At 36.2% G+C, this 17,090-nt stretch overlaps 1 protein-coding gene across 1 annotated transcript in view; it reads right to left on the bottom strand.

Moving 5' to 3' along the window:
- Positions 1 to 17,090, bottom strand: part of LOC138713518 (uncharacterized) — a 141,808-nt gene that overhangs the window by 7,506 nt on the left and 117,212 nt on the right. Inside the window, exon 2 of the mRNA XM_069845687.1 lies at positions 10,191 to 10,547. Within this exon, the coding sequence (XP_069701788.1) occupies positions 10,191 to 10,547 (357 nt within the window). The remainder of the gene's footprint in view (positions 1 to 10,190; positions 10,548 to 17,090) is intronic.

The raw sequence follows: 17,090 nt of genomic DNA, 5'->3' as shown, positions 1-17,090 counted from the left end.
ACTCTGTAGGAAGTACAGGATTCTTGTTGTAACTGTGAAGGAGATTGAATTTCTCTTTTCTGGTACCATCGATGAACTGTTAAGTTTTTATTTGACCAGTGCAGCTTGAGTTGTATTCAAACGCCATCCACTTAGAAGGAGAAAAAGACATTTTATGTAACTTGGGAATTTTTTCCATACTTGGTTCAGAGAGAAAAGTCTTCTTGTAATAAAGAGACCAACATCGCTTAAAGTCCAGTACAGGTACAGCATCAATGGTTTCTACTGAGGACTTACATGACACCTTTTTAATCATAACATATTCCTTAGGTAGATAGACCCTATCATAACTTTTTATCAGTTTCTTTACAGTCCCAGAATCCCTGTCGTTTGGTAGGAAGCTGTGATCTCTTATTGGAAAGAGTAACGTTATATAATATGGAATCACTTTGTTGTTACAGTGGATAAACAAAAGCGGATCATTGTGTTTTTTTATTTTGACCGGCGCACCTGTCAGACAATAGATACAGCTCATTTACATTCTGTGGAATATGCTTCTGGATGTAATGAAACAGAAATGAACATACGTCATTTTCACCTTTGTGTGCTTCTTCTTCATGACATACATAAAAATGTGAGAGATTAATTTTTTTCATTATGTATGCCAAACACATAACTGTCTCAAGTAAAAAAAATGTCCTATACAGGAATATTTGGCAGCGGCAAATTTTGCATAAAATCAAAGGTCTATCCACAAACATTATTCCCTTTTAGACTAAGTTCAGAAATGTTATTAATATTGGTATACAATTTTTTGGACCTTCTAAGGTGAACCATCAATTCTGCTATTGCAGCTCGCTTGACAGACTGCAAGATGGGAACTGCGTATTTTAGCTGGTAAAACTTGAAGAATCGGATTCTAACATTTTTCCACAACAAAATCTTACCTTCAAATATAAGTAATAAAGTTGAAATGAAAAGAATACAGGAAACACTATTAATTCCCGCGAATGAACATTTTGAATATAGATTACAGATTTAAAGTCAGTCATTGCAGTCATTGCAAATAGGTCACGAGTCAAAGACTCATGACCTTTCTGCAAGAAATGGAAATTTCAAGCTTCGATTTCAGGACTATTTGAAAGTATATTCATGATCTTCTTACATAGACTGGTCGGGCTACCCCTACATCACAATGTTCAATACTAACTCATTTTCGTAAAAAAGTTGACTCATGACCTTTTTGCAATGACCGATTCAGTTATAAAATTATTCACAGTAATATAGGCCTATGACTAGGTCAGTTAGCAACGTGATGAAATGAACTCCAAATTCACAGTATATTTTGATACCATTGTCATCCAATTACAATATTTATGGAAAGTTCATCTTTGACATTGCTCTCAAAAAATCAGTTATGGAAAATTCATTTTTAATAGTATTGCAATAAACCTGCCAAAACGTTATTTCTATTTATGCAATTTCAAATTTTTTATGTTTATTTTCTGAGTTGATTTTTATATAATATGTGCCAATCTGGATTTTCATTAATACGTCCACAAATAAAATATCTGAGCTGTAAAAACTGAAATTAAATTGACCGTGATACGACTCACAAGCACTTGTAGTGCGTGATATGCTGATGAACATGCTATTCCATAGAGAAGAGGGAAATGATGCTGAGTTGCTTATGTAATTATCACAACACTATAGTTTCTTTCCATTCTCGCTTAACATTGGATGACAGGCATAAATGTAATCCATCTATACCAAAAACTGAACTACAACTAGACCCGAAATAATGTTTAGAAGTAAATCAAGACAATTATTACACCCAAACAGAAAGTGAAATACTGATTTGATTGAATTGGAAATGAGTCTTCTGTTAGCCTTACTTAATCGATCTATCCTAATCCCATATGCAAATCAGTTCCGATTTCCTGGTCGAACTGGCATACGCCTCTTCCATACAAATATATTTACATCAAAAGGATAACAAAAACATTTTCAGAGAAAGATGAAAGGTAGCAAATGCAGAAAGAGACGCAGACTATGATGAATTGATTATGTGGAGGACAATTATTACCTGTGCATTTCGAACTGGTGGATCAAGGTCACGTACAAATGTAGGGGAGAGTTGGCTGAAACAAGATGGTACGGGAAAACAGGATACCACATTTATTTCGTAGGAAAATGCTGCCACATTTCAAATGAGATATGTATTCCCTTCCTATACGCAAGCTCTTCACTGGGGAGCCATTACTTGGTGAGAATTCCCTCGTGTGTGTGTTGTGTGAATCAGAATTTAGAAAACGCCGTGTTTCCTAAAATATTTCCTTCATTTTAAAGTGTTCATAACGAGGCATTTAACTTCAACAGCCAATAGGTAAGTGTTTGAAATAATTCTATAGTTATTAGTCTTCAATTGTAGTTAGTTAAATTCGATATCTTTCTTCGTAACTATCGGTGCTTTATATTTTAAATTTCAACGCGTGGTCTGACAAAACGAGATACCACATGGTTGGCCAAAATAGGATAGTGTCTTGTTATTATGAAAATTCGCTAAGCTCGGTATAAGGTAGGACCAACAAATAATGATAGAAGACGAAGGAAGGCAGCAATATTGACCTTTTCACCTTACAAGAATGAGCTTGTAGTAGCTATGGAAACAAGGCAAGAAAATAGTAAAGAAATTAAACTCTTAGGGTGCTATGCATAGACATTTCGCTAGCCCGCGCTACGAGCGTGCTAAACTAGCCCCGGGTATTGACTGATTACTTGTACAGGATTCATATCATATCATATCGCTAACACTGGTTTATAAATACGAAAAACGTTAGTTCGCTGATCATCCACCGGAAGCCCGCGCTAAGAATGTTTATGAATATGGTCCTAAGAAATCGGCAATAGGCCTAAGTGTGGCAATAAGTTTTCTGTGGAAAACAAAAATTCGAAAAAGAATTCAAGAAAAGTTAGGTCCACTGGTCCCTTAAACAGCTCTGAGGAGGAGGAAAACGAGGACAAAGATGAGGCATGTATTTATTGCAACGACCTCTATCCAAATTCAAAATCGGAGGAGGGGTGAATCCTGTGTGTCCAGTCCCAAGAGGAGGGTAGTAGTGGCATAGATCCAGAAGATTTTTAAATGAAAATTTCTCAATATGAATAATTATAATATTTATAATAATTAATAGCAATATAATGTACAAATTGTCATTTCTATGATTTCTTTTGTTCATACTCATGTTTTGTGTGCAATTTTTATGACTTATTCATTAATATAGCAACAATTTCAATTGATTTATATAACTAACTCGTTTTATCCAACCAGTTTGGCAAAACGGGACACTTGAAAAACTTTCAATAAACATTATTTTCCTCTTAAGCATTGTGATACAGAGCAAATTTCCAAATCACTTATTAAAATACATTTCTTAAAGGACTCATAAACAATAATTGTTTCTTATTTCTCTCAGTGATCTCGACGTTATTAGCTATTTCGCGCTAAGTATCTTGTTTTAGCCAACTCTCCCCTACTAACCACGCACGAGTCACTGAATTGAAAACTGTGAACTGAAGCACTGGTAATCCCGGTTGTCCCAGCTGACTTTAATCGAGAATAGTTCAGGATTGGAGTAAGCACACATGGCAAATGCAGTCCACTGCTTGACCTTGAGCCGCCAGTTCGAAATGCACAGATTAGAGAAGCTGGGAATGAAAGAGGGAGGAATAAGACATTGGAGCCATTGGCGTTTACCTCCCGATCCAGAATTGCGCTCGGGCACAGGTTCGATTCCCACTTAGGCTGATTACCTGGTTGGGGTTTTCTCAGGTTTTCCCCATCTGTAAGGTGAATGTTAGGTAATTTATGGCGAATCCTCGGCCTCATCTCGCCAAATACCATCTCGCTATTACCAATCCCACCGACGACGCTAAATAACCTAGTAGTTGACACAAGTCATTAAATAACCAATTACAAAAAAAATTGGATCGTAAGCAGTGGGCATTAATCATCAAGGCTAATCTTAAAGGGTCGTAGAGTTTTAAGAGTAAGAGAGAAAGAGGGGAGAGACAGAGAGAGTAAAGTAAAAATAAATTTAGATCAATTTAAAAAATATTAGGCCTATATCATTGATATAGTATATGAAATGACTTGAAAACGTGATTTCATTTCTGTGGCGTTATTACTTCAACAGTATTAATCCAATTCAGACGAGGTGCAATTTTCTTCGCTTCTTTTTACGTCCCTGCAGATTGCTTCATGGGAACGGTTCTAGAAATTTACTTCTGCTGAAAGTATGCCCAAGACGAAATGTTACATGTATTGTGCTAATTTACAATAATACAATATCTCTCTTATCAGTTGTGCACTGCACAATGCATTTGACACTAACGATTGGCTTGTATCATCTTATACAAAACAAAAATTACCGGCCGCTATATGCTAAATCCCCTTCGGAAAGCTTCAGATGATTTTATGAGAGCTCACGTTTACACTTGAACGGAATTCTGTTTCTCCTTGCTTTGTTTGTTTGTTTGTTTGTTGCGCCACAGCTACTATTTTGGACGTCAATTTCTATAAATTGAAAACATTGATGACTGCTTCACAGATGACTTGATGGTTAGTAAACCTAAAGGAGACAGAGTACATTACTTTTGCGATTATATACTGTATTCGAGAATTATATTTCTTCAGATGCCAAGTTCTCCGCCCTCCCACAGGACATGAGCAAACGTACAGAGATGAATGAACCACAAATGCCGTAGAATCCTTTCATTCAAAGTTTAGTTCTTCCTTTTACCATAACCATCCCAACATATTTCTATAGCAAATGTTATACTATACAGAATGAACCGTAAGTAATGTCATTAATTTCAGGGGACTATTCTTTGAGATATTTCAAAGAAAAAAGTTTAATACAATTTTCCTCGTTTTTTGCTTCCTTTACGACAAAAAAATTGTTTTATATGAAATTTTCATAGCGTATTTTGTGAAAGCTATTGAATTAAGTCCAAATCTACTCCGTCAATTAAAGAGAATAGTGTATTATGATAATAAATGATTAGAAGAATTTTATTTTTGTCCTTCAAATGTGCAGAACTGTGATCCTAACAAATGTAACTTTTCATTCTGCAAAGATATTAAAATGTAATTCGTTCTAACAACGCTGTAATGGTTAACTTATTGTCTGGAGAGAGGCAGATACGTAGGCTTAAGTACCCTTAATAGCTCGTGTGTGCGTTTGTGAGATGGATTTATTTTTGAAGAAGGTTCGGGAAATTTGATTTCTTGTACGTAATTAAGATGTTTGATATAGGCAGGGCATGTAGCACGTATGGGCGAATTCAGAAATGCATATAGAGTGTTAGTTGGGAGGCCAGAGGGGAATAAGATCTTTGGAGAGGTCGAGACGTAGATGGGAGGACAATATTAAAATGGATTTGAGGGAGGTGGGATATGATTGTAGAGACTGGATTAATCTTGTTCAGGATAGAGATCGCTGGCGGGCTCATGTGAGGGTGGCAGTAAACCTTCGGGTTCCTTAAAAGCCATAAGTAAGTAAGTATGTAATTTTTGCCGGTTACTACTTTAAAAAGTAAAGTGGGAAAGAATTACTTCTAATTTCATGAAGAAAGTGCTTGTAATACGATAAACGAAGTTTTTCTTTTCTTTTCTTTTTTTTTTTTCTTTTAATCTTAAAATTATATTTTCTATTGTCTGTGTTCACCGAATATTTATTTATAATTCAATCGAAGAGTTTAAAAATAATAATTTCAATTTCGTTTGTTTAACGTAAACATACCGTATTTTTATTTTTGGCCGTGGAGTTTTAAAAGTTTTAAAATTTTGTTTTCATAACGTGAAATAAGCATCGTTATTGTTTACGTTCTCTAGAAAATTCAGCCGAAATGGGAGAGTAGAATTTATTTTTTAATCTTTTCAATTTAGTTTGAAATAAACGGATCTTATTGTCTGTGTTCTCTAAACATTCAATTATAATTACAGTAAGTTGTAGAGTTCATTTCAAATTTTCCAAGATTTTGTTTAACGTGAAATGAGCATTTTTCATTTTCCGTTCTCTAAAATAGTTTAAAAACAAAAATTATACGGTATATTAGCTGAATTTTTTCTTACGATTAATATTTGAGGAGAAAAATTCGCTCCGCCGCCGGGGATCGAACCCGGGTCCTTGGTTCTACGTATCAAGCGCTCTGATCACTGAGCTACGCCGAATTCAATCCACAGCACCGGACCGAACCGTCCTCCTTCAATGTTTCCCTTTGTGGCCTGACTCCAAGTTAGGCATATATGTTGACGTATATGTCCATGTCAACTGCCATTATATTAGGCGCGCACTCAGTTGAGTGACTTGTTTGGCCGGGATTCCGCAGTTAAGTGCACAGTAATCTGTACAGACATATGCACTGCAGCTATGAGAATATTATAGATTTTTTTATTATTAATTTGTCCTGCATAATAATATCTGTAACATTGACAATTAATATTTGAGGAGAAAAATTCGCTCCGGCGCCGAAGATCGAACCCGGATCCTTGGTTCTACGTACCAAGCGCTCTGACCACTTAGCTACGCCGAATTCAATCCACAGCACTATATTAATTGTCAATATTACAGATATTATTCTGTATGGAGGGGGGTGAAAAAAATCTATAATATTTTTCTTGCGAGTTTAAAAACAATGTACATGGCAATGACCTCCCACTCCCCTATTAATTATAAGTCAGGTGAAGGAGTTGTTTTTTAGTTACTTATTTAACGACGCTGTAACAACTACTAGTTTATTTAGCGTCGATGAGATTGGCAAGATGGTATTTGGCGAGATGAGGCCAAGGATTCGCCATAGATTACCTGATATTCGCCTTACTGTTGGGGAAAACCTCGGGAAAACCCAACCAGGTAATCAGCCCAAGCAGGAATCGAACCTGCGCCTGAGTGGAACTTTGAATCGGGAGGCAAGCGCCTCAGCCGACTGAGCTACGCTGATGGCTAAGGGATTGTTCAGAGTAACACAATCTAATGTGCACTCCCCATTGATTGCAGCGTTGCTCGATCACAAAATTCATGCATTTTAAAACTATTCCAAATATAGAAAACTATTATTTTACTTTTTCGCTGCTCTTTACTAAACGATCATCGACCAGAATAAATTACATTACTTTCGGTTCAGCCTGCATATCTACACGATTTGACCGATATTTACCAGATTTTGCACACCTAATCCTCGCAATCAAGAACCAAAGACAGGCTACATTAAAATATGGCCAATACACTCCTCCTCTGGTTTCATCCCCCTATCATTTATAAGATGAAATATTTGTTTCTGAGAAACGATAGATAAAATAATTTTTTAATGCGAAAAAGAAACATTTTAGCTCACAATGACATAAAATGGGGGTGACTCCTAAGGAGAAGAAGAAAACCGAAGTTATCTAATCAAAGTACAGTTTGATATCCTGGGTTCTTCTTGGTGGATATAATACTACTATGAAATTGATTTGTTTGTTTTCCTTCCCATTTAAACCTCTAATTGGTTGTGTATAGGGATATCCAAGACCACATAAATTAAATATTCTATTCTGAGATACGACCAATAAACAGAGTTTTTTTTTTATAGAAAGAAAATAAGAATAAAATTTTGGCTAAGCATGACTTCCCCCCTATGAGGTTTAGTGAAATTCCCCATATAATATCATAAGCTGTCTTTGAAGGTCAAGTGAGAGCATATATGGACATGAAATTACATGAAATAGACGTCAGCACAACCTCAGATCATTGTGGTCTACTAGTCAACGCTAAGCGGGCGGATAGAGACCGAGTTAGGTGCTGAGTTTTGTTTTTGAGTGCTTAAAAATTATAGTATATTCATTATAGCGGTTTTTTTCTTATAGCGACACTCGTTTTTAGCGACATCATTTGTTTAGTCTGTTGGATGACGCTATAGCCAAGTTAAACTGCATGTCTCTATTTTATATGTTGAATGTTCTGTGTCGTAAAATTACGAATTCAGTGTGATTCTGTGTTTGACTTGTCTGCTCTTCAAAATACGATTTTACATAGTGAGCTCCTTATACTGTGTGACAAAATATGTATGTCTGACATGATTAACTAAGGTACTAAATTGCTATTTTCAACGGGTGGACCGTCCCATTCCCATTAGCAATTCATGTACCCATTTTCATTCATAATACTAGCCAATGTCTGTTACAACAATCTGGAAATCTGTGCCATCAATTTTATTATTAGTTATACAATGCAACTCAACACAAATATTACTCTCGGTCCTTCTTCTAAAACATCCGTCCCATTTTAACTTTATCCAGTGTTAAACAGAAACAAAAAGATATACACATCGAATGGCGTACGCAAGCACCACACCCATCAGCAAGGATTATCACATGCATATTAAACACGAGCATGACGACCAAAATGCGTCGCATGGCCAATGTGACAAGGCCGAGATTAATTTTGTAGCTGGCAAACACAATGGCAGTCAGCCAGTGGTTCGCAAAGTGTGGGGCACGGGACTTGATCAGTATGAAACCCTGCAAAACCCGTCAAAAAAAGAAAAATTATATACAATTTCGGCAACTCTAATAATTTTCTTATCATTTAAAGACATCGGCTTAATATATTAGATATTAGTATTTATGGTTGATAAATGACACTTGGAATGACTTAATGAAATACGTGGTTAAGTTGATATTTAGTAAATACAGAAATATACCATTTACTTTGTTTCAGACAGCGAACTGGGACAAAGATCCGAGTTACTTCTCTATAGGTATTATATCCTGACTATGTAATATTATGCTTGGCGATACAATATTGTGATCAGATGGAGAACTCTTAAAGATATGCATCCAAAGCACAGACAATATTAATATTATTATTGAAATTGGTCTTGGTTATAATAATAATAATAATAATAATAATAATAATAATAATAACAATAAATAATCATAATAATAATAATATTATTATTATTATTATTATTATTATTATTATTATTATTATTATTACTCCATTGATTCAATATATTACATTCTTTCTAGAAGTTAAGTCTAAAGCTAAGACATGAGGTTTGGGTTTTTCTTGGTGTTCTCCCGTTTCTCTCCAGTGCAGTGAGTGAGTTGAGAGCGAAATCAGTGTGGTGCTGAAAGGTACTTGTGCATGTATGAACATTAGGCTATACTTCTGGGTTTAAGTTCGAACTTAGGGTTAAGATACAAATTAGATTTACTTTAAATGTTATTTGAGCGATTGTGCTTCATTTAATTTAGGACGCTCCTTGTTAATAATAATTATTATTATTATTGAGTGTAATTATTTACCACTGTCACCGGGTATTTACCTATTTGCACTGTGAATAAATACATACATACGATACAGATTTCATTTCAATTCATTATAGGCCTACTCACGTCTTCCTTTTTTGTCACCACAAAATATGATTTCAAGATAGGCTATGGTGATACCGGGTGGAGATGACTGTTCTATGTAAAACGCTCACGAGCGTGCACTCGTGTACAGGGAAGACAATTCCACTGGCATCAGAGTGTGTTCCCGAGCTATACGATGGACGCCTTGCGGCGAGACTTGCTAGCATCCGTGGGTTTATTATGCCAATCAGAGACAGTTTAAATAGCTTCTCTGCTGTATTAGGAAAAGGTTTTTTATACCTGGTGACCACTAGGGAATAGTCTTTTGTGGTATCTTGGGGCTGAGAAATCACCCATAAGATCTTCCATTCATCTCACGCTTACCTCGCGGCCCCGCCCCTCCATTTAATTCGAAAAGAGATTCCTTATATTTAAAAAAATAATTAATTTGTTTCAAAGATTAACTAGGACATAAGCCAAAATCAGGTCGCTAGTCTTCTGGTTATGCGCATTACCTCCTTTCTAGGACTTATAAAAGTATCTGTGCGACAAAACTTTTTTCTAAGACTGTACATATTCAGCCAGAAACTCAATCAAAGGTACAAATTAGGTTAAGAAATTTTTATGGGTGTCATATGACAAAATCAGACGATGTTACTTTCTGTAAAATATTTGAGCAATTGAAGTGTTCTCGGACTTTTATACAGAGTCTTGTCTCTGCAATTTTTCAAAGAAGTCGAAGCCCAGGAACAGGACTTCTTCTGTCCCTTCCGACACTAACCAAGTCGCAGCCTTGACACTGAGGACTCACCTTGACGGCCTTGCCCCACGCGTCCAGGTAGCTGTAGGAGCCGCGCACTGTGCCGTCCTCCCTCCTGGCCTCTATGCGCGCCTGGTCGGGCGTCGTGTATCCGAAGAGGGCGCGGCCCCGGCCGTCCTGGGAGTGGAACTGGGAGGCCTCGCCCTCCACCATCTCCATGTCGCTGGGCGCTTGCTTTGCGAGCATCCCGGGGGCGGGCTTCTCGCCGCTCGCCTTCGTCCCCGTGACGCTGCTGGCGGCCGGGTAGGGCGGGATGAGCGCCACGTTGTTGGGCGTCAGGTAGAACAGCTGCAGCGGGTAGGGTAGCTGCTCCGCCAGCACAGCAGACGCGCAGTACAGCAGGCTCGCCTGTCCACAAAGCAACACATAATTACGTCAACGATGGAAAGGGTAACGGGCAAAGTCTGTTTCAACACCGTTCTTCTTCACGTTATAAATTACCAAAAAAATTAGTGGTGTAGCATAAATACTGAAGAAAAATGTTCTTTTGTAACTATCAATGTTTTCCCCCCAAAAATATGTTTTATGAGTTTGGCATTTTTTGAAAATGAGAATATAGGCAGTTATTATTTATTTGCCCGATACAATGCTGAAGTAGTCGACTGTCTCTGTTGTGTATTGACATGTGTTGGGCGTAAAGTAATTGTCAGTTGAAATGTAAACAGATATTTGCCCTAAACTACGACAAATCTTAATCTAGGCTACATGACATTTTACAAATTAAAGTAAAACTATAAAAAAATAAATTTCGCTAGATATTTTGTTCGGTAGACTGATATGTACAGTTTATACAATTTTGGCAGTTTGTATCGTTTACACCCTGTATAACAGAAACTCGTTTAATTCTTAAAAAAAAAAATTCCCTGCATACAATGCGTGTATTGATGTTCAGTACTGAATGCCTAGTGCAATTTTGCTAATGAATTTCACAGGAAATTTCTACAAGCTGTAAAATTTACAAAAACTGACAAGAACTGCTTCATTTTTCACAAATAATACATTTATTTTCCCAAATATTTCTAAATTTAAGAATTATTATTATTATTATTATTATTATTACTATTATTATTATTTCCCGAGTGGTCTAAGGCATCCTGCCTAGGAGTCGCGTTTGAGTCTTCATGGGGAAATAAATTTTCTCATGAAATTTCGACCAGTATATAGAACTGGTGCCCACCCAGCATCGTGATGCACTTGGGGAGCTACGATAGGTAGCGAAATCCGGTTCCGAAAACAAGCTATTACGGCTGGGGGGATCATCGTACTAACCACACGATACCTCCATTTTGATTGGATGATCGTCCACCTCTGCTTCGGCATGTGGGCGTGAGGCCAACAGCCAGCTGGTCGGTCTGGGTCCTTCAAGGGTGGCGCCACGGATTATTATTATTATTATTATTATTATTATTATTAGACTGCGGATTTAAAAAAAATGTTGTTTTTCTATTGATAACATATAGCTTTGGGACTTAGTATTTACACCTTTCATGAATAATAAAAATAGTAATTTGAACTACTTAAGAAAATTCCATTTCCGATTGAAATAATTCACCATAATTGCCAAACAAATACATTAATAATTGGCAAAAAATTATGTTTTGTTAATAGATTTTTATAGCTTTTAGAGTTTTTCAGTGCATTTCATTAGAAAATTGTACTATGCATTCAGTATTGAATGGAAAACGTTTTACAAAAGAACAAGAACCTGAATGAACTTTGTGCAGCAGTAGATAGTATTATTGTGGGAAAATCCGGTGTAGTTGATTGCAACATTCAAGTTGAACATTTGCCGAAATTGATGTCCTCATCACGTCAGTTAATGTAGAATATTCTTTTCTGCTAATAAACTGATTTTCACCGATAAACACCAAACTTTTTCTATATAATATTTAGAGAAGGTTTTAGTAATTTACTGCGAAGAAAACTATGGTTTGAACATTTGAAACAATTTTTATGGAGTTTTAAATGCATTTAAGTGTATACATATCACCTTATGTGACAGTGCCGGTACTTTTGACAAAGTCTAATTTTTTATATAAACACAGTTTGGACACTCAAGTACTACTCCCTACGTTTATAACTCTATGTATGCCAGAGGTGTCAACTACGGTATGATTATCTGGTAGCCTGCTGTATTGTAGGGCAGAAAAATGCATTAGCATAAATGGACGTCACATTGAGCACCTCCTATGAACAAGTGTTCAAATCTCAGAAAGTATGTGTTGTAGGACCCATGTTTATTAGACATTTCTTTCTTGTTTTGATGCATACTAGCACCTCCTAAAATATTGGATACTTTTTCGTAACACTCTGTATGAAGCAACTCTGAGTTCGTATTTTGAAATATCTGGCAAAGTGTGTGCGATGGATCCTTCAACTCATCAATAATCGTAGGCTTGCTTAAGGATACTTTTTCCTTCAGGAAGTCCCACAAGCAATAATCTGCTGGGTTAATATCTGGCGATCTTGCAGGCCAAGGTGTCTACTGACACTATGACCACCAGAACAATCAGAAACAAACAAACTCGTTGTCAAGGTGATGCAAAAATATCTCTTTTGTTATGTAGCAAGCCAGTGTCAGAATCTTTAAGATAGTGTAGAAAATATGAACAATTAAAGTTATCGCTTACTTTTCAAAACGTACTTTTCAACTACAGAGGCTATTCTGAGACGGTGGTGTGACAATACGGACCATAGTGCAATAATAATATTAATTACAGAGTAACCGTAATATTGATTTTCTTCCAGCAGAGATAACGCCTACTGAAATCAGAGGCCTCTAGTAGACAAAGTAGGAAATGTATACACAACTGGATGAAATATAGACCTTCAACTTCAAACAGTGAAATTAACCAAACATCGCTTCGTAAAAGGACTCTTTGACGGTAGAACGCAAATAGCTATCTGTTCTCAAGTTTCATCACATAGCATTCTGAGCCCTATATCATCAATATCGTTGTCTGGCAACCAATCTTTCTAATGCGAGTCTACTATTAATCTCTGTCGTCGCCGCAATGAGAAGCAATCAGTGTAAAATGAATAAATCTGCTCCATTTTCGTTGTTCTACGCTCGTTACAAGCAATTACACGGACAGCTTGTGAGGTCTGCTGCAGGCAGGACAATGAATCACCTCACAGGCCTGTGTAACGCGTCAGTCCGTCTTCTTTAACGAATTGCGGTTGCTCACGTAATATTCATGATACAAGAGTATTAAATTTATCTCCTTCCTTGGCTATGAAACGAGCCGTCCGAGGTTCAAATGTGGAAAGGAAAGTAGAGATATTGGCAAACGTGTGAGTTTGTCGCTAGCCATGGCGCACTCGCCACACTGATTACATGGTTTCGAATTCCGTAATACCCTACCTACTGTAGTGGTATGAGTAGGGTCATGATTTATATGCACAAGAAAGTTTGAAATATGCATAATAAAAATAAATACGCAAAAACGTGCAAAATCTAACTTTCTGTAGGATTTATATCTTTCTAAACAAAAATGTGAATTATGTGAAAGCTAGGTATACGAGGTTATTCATAAGTTCGTGAAACATTTTGAAGTTTAATAACAAATAAAGTACGCAGCATATCATAGTAAATGACATGCCGAAAGAGAAAGAAACTCTCCAAGGTTTGTTAATAAGAAAAGCCCGCTTTTAGTTGCCATGAATTATCGCTAGATGGCAATACTTATCAATAATGGAAAAATTACATTTACTAAACGTGAGCAATCGTTTTGTATATTGAAATATGCAAGGACCTCGTCAAAGATTTGAAGTAGACGGTTTCGCTGACTTGCTCATCGCGACGAAGCAACTTTTCATCTCTCTGGAAAAGTGAATCGGCACAATGTGCGCTTATGGAAAACTGAAATTTCCCGCGCAGTCATAGAGCATGTGCGGGACTCACCTAAGGTGAATGTCTCCTGTGTGATTTCGAAAGAAAAGGTGTAAGGGCCATTTTCATTGTACAGCCCACCGTCACCCAGATGATTTACTTGGACATGTTACAAAACTGGTTGATGCCTCAGCTGAATGAAGACAGCAATGATTACATCTCTCAGGAAGATGTATCTCCCTGTTACTATCACAACAACGTGCGAGAGTATCTTAACCAAAATTTCCCATAGAGATGGATCGAACGAACAGGACGAAAAGATGACGCGTGAATGAAATGACCACCACGATAACCGGATTTAACTCCGTGTGACTTTTTCTTGTGGGGGTTTGTAAGGATATTGTCTATGTGCCTCCGCTCACTGCTGATCGCCACCGGATTACAGCTGCCGTGGCTCTGGTCAACCGTGACATGCTGGAGCGTGTATGGAGCGAGATGGATTACCGCATGGATGTATGCCGTATCAGCAAAGGTGGACACATTGAGCATGTGAGGTATGTAACAAAACTTGGAGAATTTCTCTTCATTCTAGTGTAAAGTAACTTGTTATTCGTTGTGTAGTTTAGTAGTTATGAATTTTTTTTAATGTTTCATGGACTTATGAATAGTCTTATATAATTATTATGTTTTCTTTTAACTGACATTAACATTCAATATATGATATATTTGTCAACAATTCTTTACATTAAATGGTGGATCCCACATTTTCGTAAACGGTGTCAACATTACCATCTATTACATTTACACTTACTTAGTACAGTATTTCCCCAAATAATTACATCATTGTCTATCTATTGTTGAGTGTATTGTTCTAATCTAAACTTATCCTACTTCTTTTGCTTTCTTATTATTTACAAACTAATCCTAATATTCGCAGTTTCTTAATGCTATCAATATAACCGCCTCCTCTTTTTAATGTTCTAAAATTATTATTATTGCTATGATATGATATCATATAATATATTTCGCGTCAAGAATTACACTAATGTAATATGAACTTAACAATTTTGTATCCGGTTCCACTTTTACATTCATTACTTGTCACTTTTATGCCGAAACACTCTTTAATCTCAATTTTACATATATTACTGTTATTCCCACTTACTGTAAAATACGTTATATTTATGCACTTGTAAAATTGATCAAGATTCAATATGTACACTTTATTTTTTGCTTATATTACTTTTTTCTGGTTGCAAAACACAACAAACTATTTTTGAAAGTTCTCTGTTATTATACTACTTTATCTGCAAGTGTATCTTTTTAATTATTACTATTTAATACGAGAAAAATTCGTACCGGCACCGGGAATCGAACCCAGGACCTCTCAGCTCTGCGCGCTGAGCGCTCTTTCCAACTGAGCTATGCCGGGACACGATCCACGGCGCCGGCCGATCCCCTCTCGTAATGCTTTTACGGAATTACTACCTGCATTTGAGACGATACAAGTTATATATGCAGGAGCACATATTTAAATGACTTTATGGTCATATTCAACATCAGTTTGTGACAACTGCTAACAGTTAATACATCACATATTAATTTTGCATGAGGTCTCGCCCAACTCATTGAATATTACGCGACTACTATGAAGCAGCCAATATGTATTATTACTATTTAATAGCTCAGTTGGAAAGAGCGCTCAGCGCGCAGAGCTGAGAGGTCCTGGGTTCGATTCCCGGTGCCGGTACGAATTTTTCTCGTATTAAATAGTAATAATACATATTGGCTACTTCATAGTAGTCGTGTAATATTCAATGAGATGGGCGAGACCTCATACAAAATGAATAGGGTAGACTGTATAGTTATTGACACATTAAACACTTTTCTTTACATTTGTCTCCTGCAATTCTTTATTTTCAGTAACTAAGGTGTTTTACATTTTGTTACTAGTTCTAAAGAACGCCTATGTTATCTTGGGTGAGTCAGATATTTTCAAATACACTTTAATGATCATTAATTGATTAATAAATAAAAAATACAAAAAAGTATAATTATTGACACTTATTAGATAGATATTGACACCTTTGATATAGTTGTTGACACAAAAGTATTTTATTTACATTCAGACCTAGCCTAGCTATTTTTAAGTCAACCTTTACACAAAATGAAATGAAGGATATTTAGACTACATTACACTTACAGTACATAATAAATTATGTAGTCTATCCACATAAAGGTCAACAACTGGTTATGAGAAATGAACATGGAATCCTACATACGCTCATGTAGAATGTCATTCATAAATGTTTTACAATGGTCACAATAGTGAATACTGCTGTCGGAATGGTGATGTTGAAGGGAGAATTGAGAAACATTTGTCATGACAAATTTTTTTACAGAAGTCACACTCTCTTCCATAATTATTTACATTTGTTGCACATTTAAAACATAGTCCATCTAAAGTGGGTCTTTGCTTTTTCTCCTGACTACCTTAGTTTTTTCTTGTACCTGATTCACAGTTTCATTTTTTTTCTGTAGAATTTCATTCTATTTTAGCGTATTATTTTTACTTTCTTCTACCCGATTTTCAGTTACAGTCTTCTTTACGTTTTGTTTCTGTAAACCTTTGTTCTCTTTTCGAACTTTTTTACTTATTTCTTTTTGTTTTTTTTTCTCCTTTCTTTTCTTCTCTTTTTCTCTCCCTTTCCAATTTCTCTTTTTCTAATGTAAGCTTCCTCTTTTCTTTCTCATTGTGTAACTCCTGCCATTTATCTTAAGTCAGTACAAAAGGCATTCTTTCAATATTTCTTTTCCCCTTCCTCTTAGGGGTATTTGGCCATACAAGAATATCTGCAGTGGTGTTTTACCCTGGTTATTTTGTGTTGGTGAACTATTATCAACCAAAGCTGGGTTATCATTTACACATCTTTGAATTGATTTTGATTCACCTATTGATTGATTTGCATCTGAGATTTACTTTTCCTCTTCGAGTACAGAAACATTATCTTCCTCTTGAGTCAAATCTCTTTCTTTGTTCCCATCATTCTCTGCTAGTA

The sequence above is a fragment of the Periplaneta americana genome, chromosome 14 (genome assembly GCF_040183065.1).
Source record: "Periplaneta americana isolate PAMFEO1 chromosome 14, P.americana_PAMFEO1_priV1, whole genome shotgun sequence".
In the NCBI taxonomy this organism is placed as follows: domain Eukaryota; kingdom Metazoa; phylum Arthropoda; class Insecta; order Blattodea; family Blattidae; genus Periplaneta; species Periplaneta americana.
Note: the sequence above shows the minus strand (reverse complement) of the source record. Positions and strands in the feature narration are given on the sequence as shown.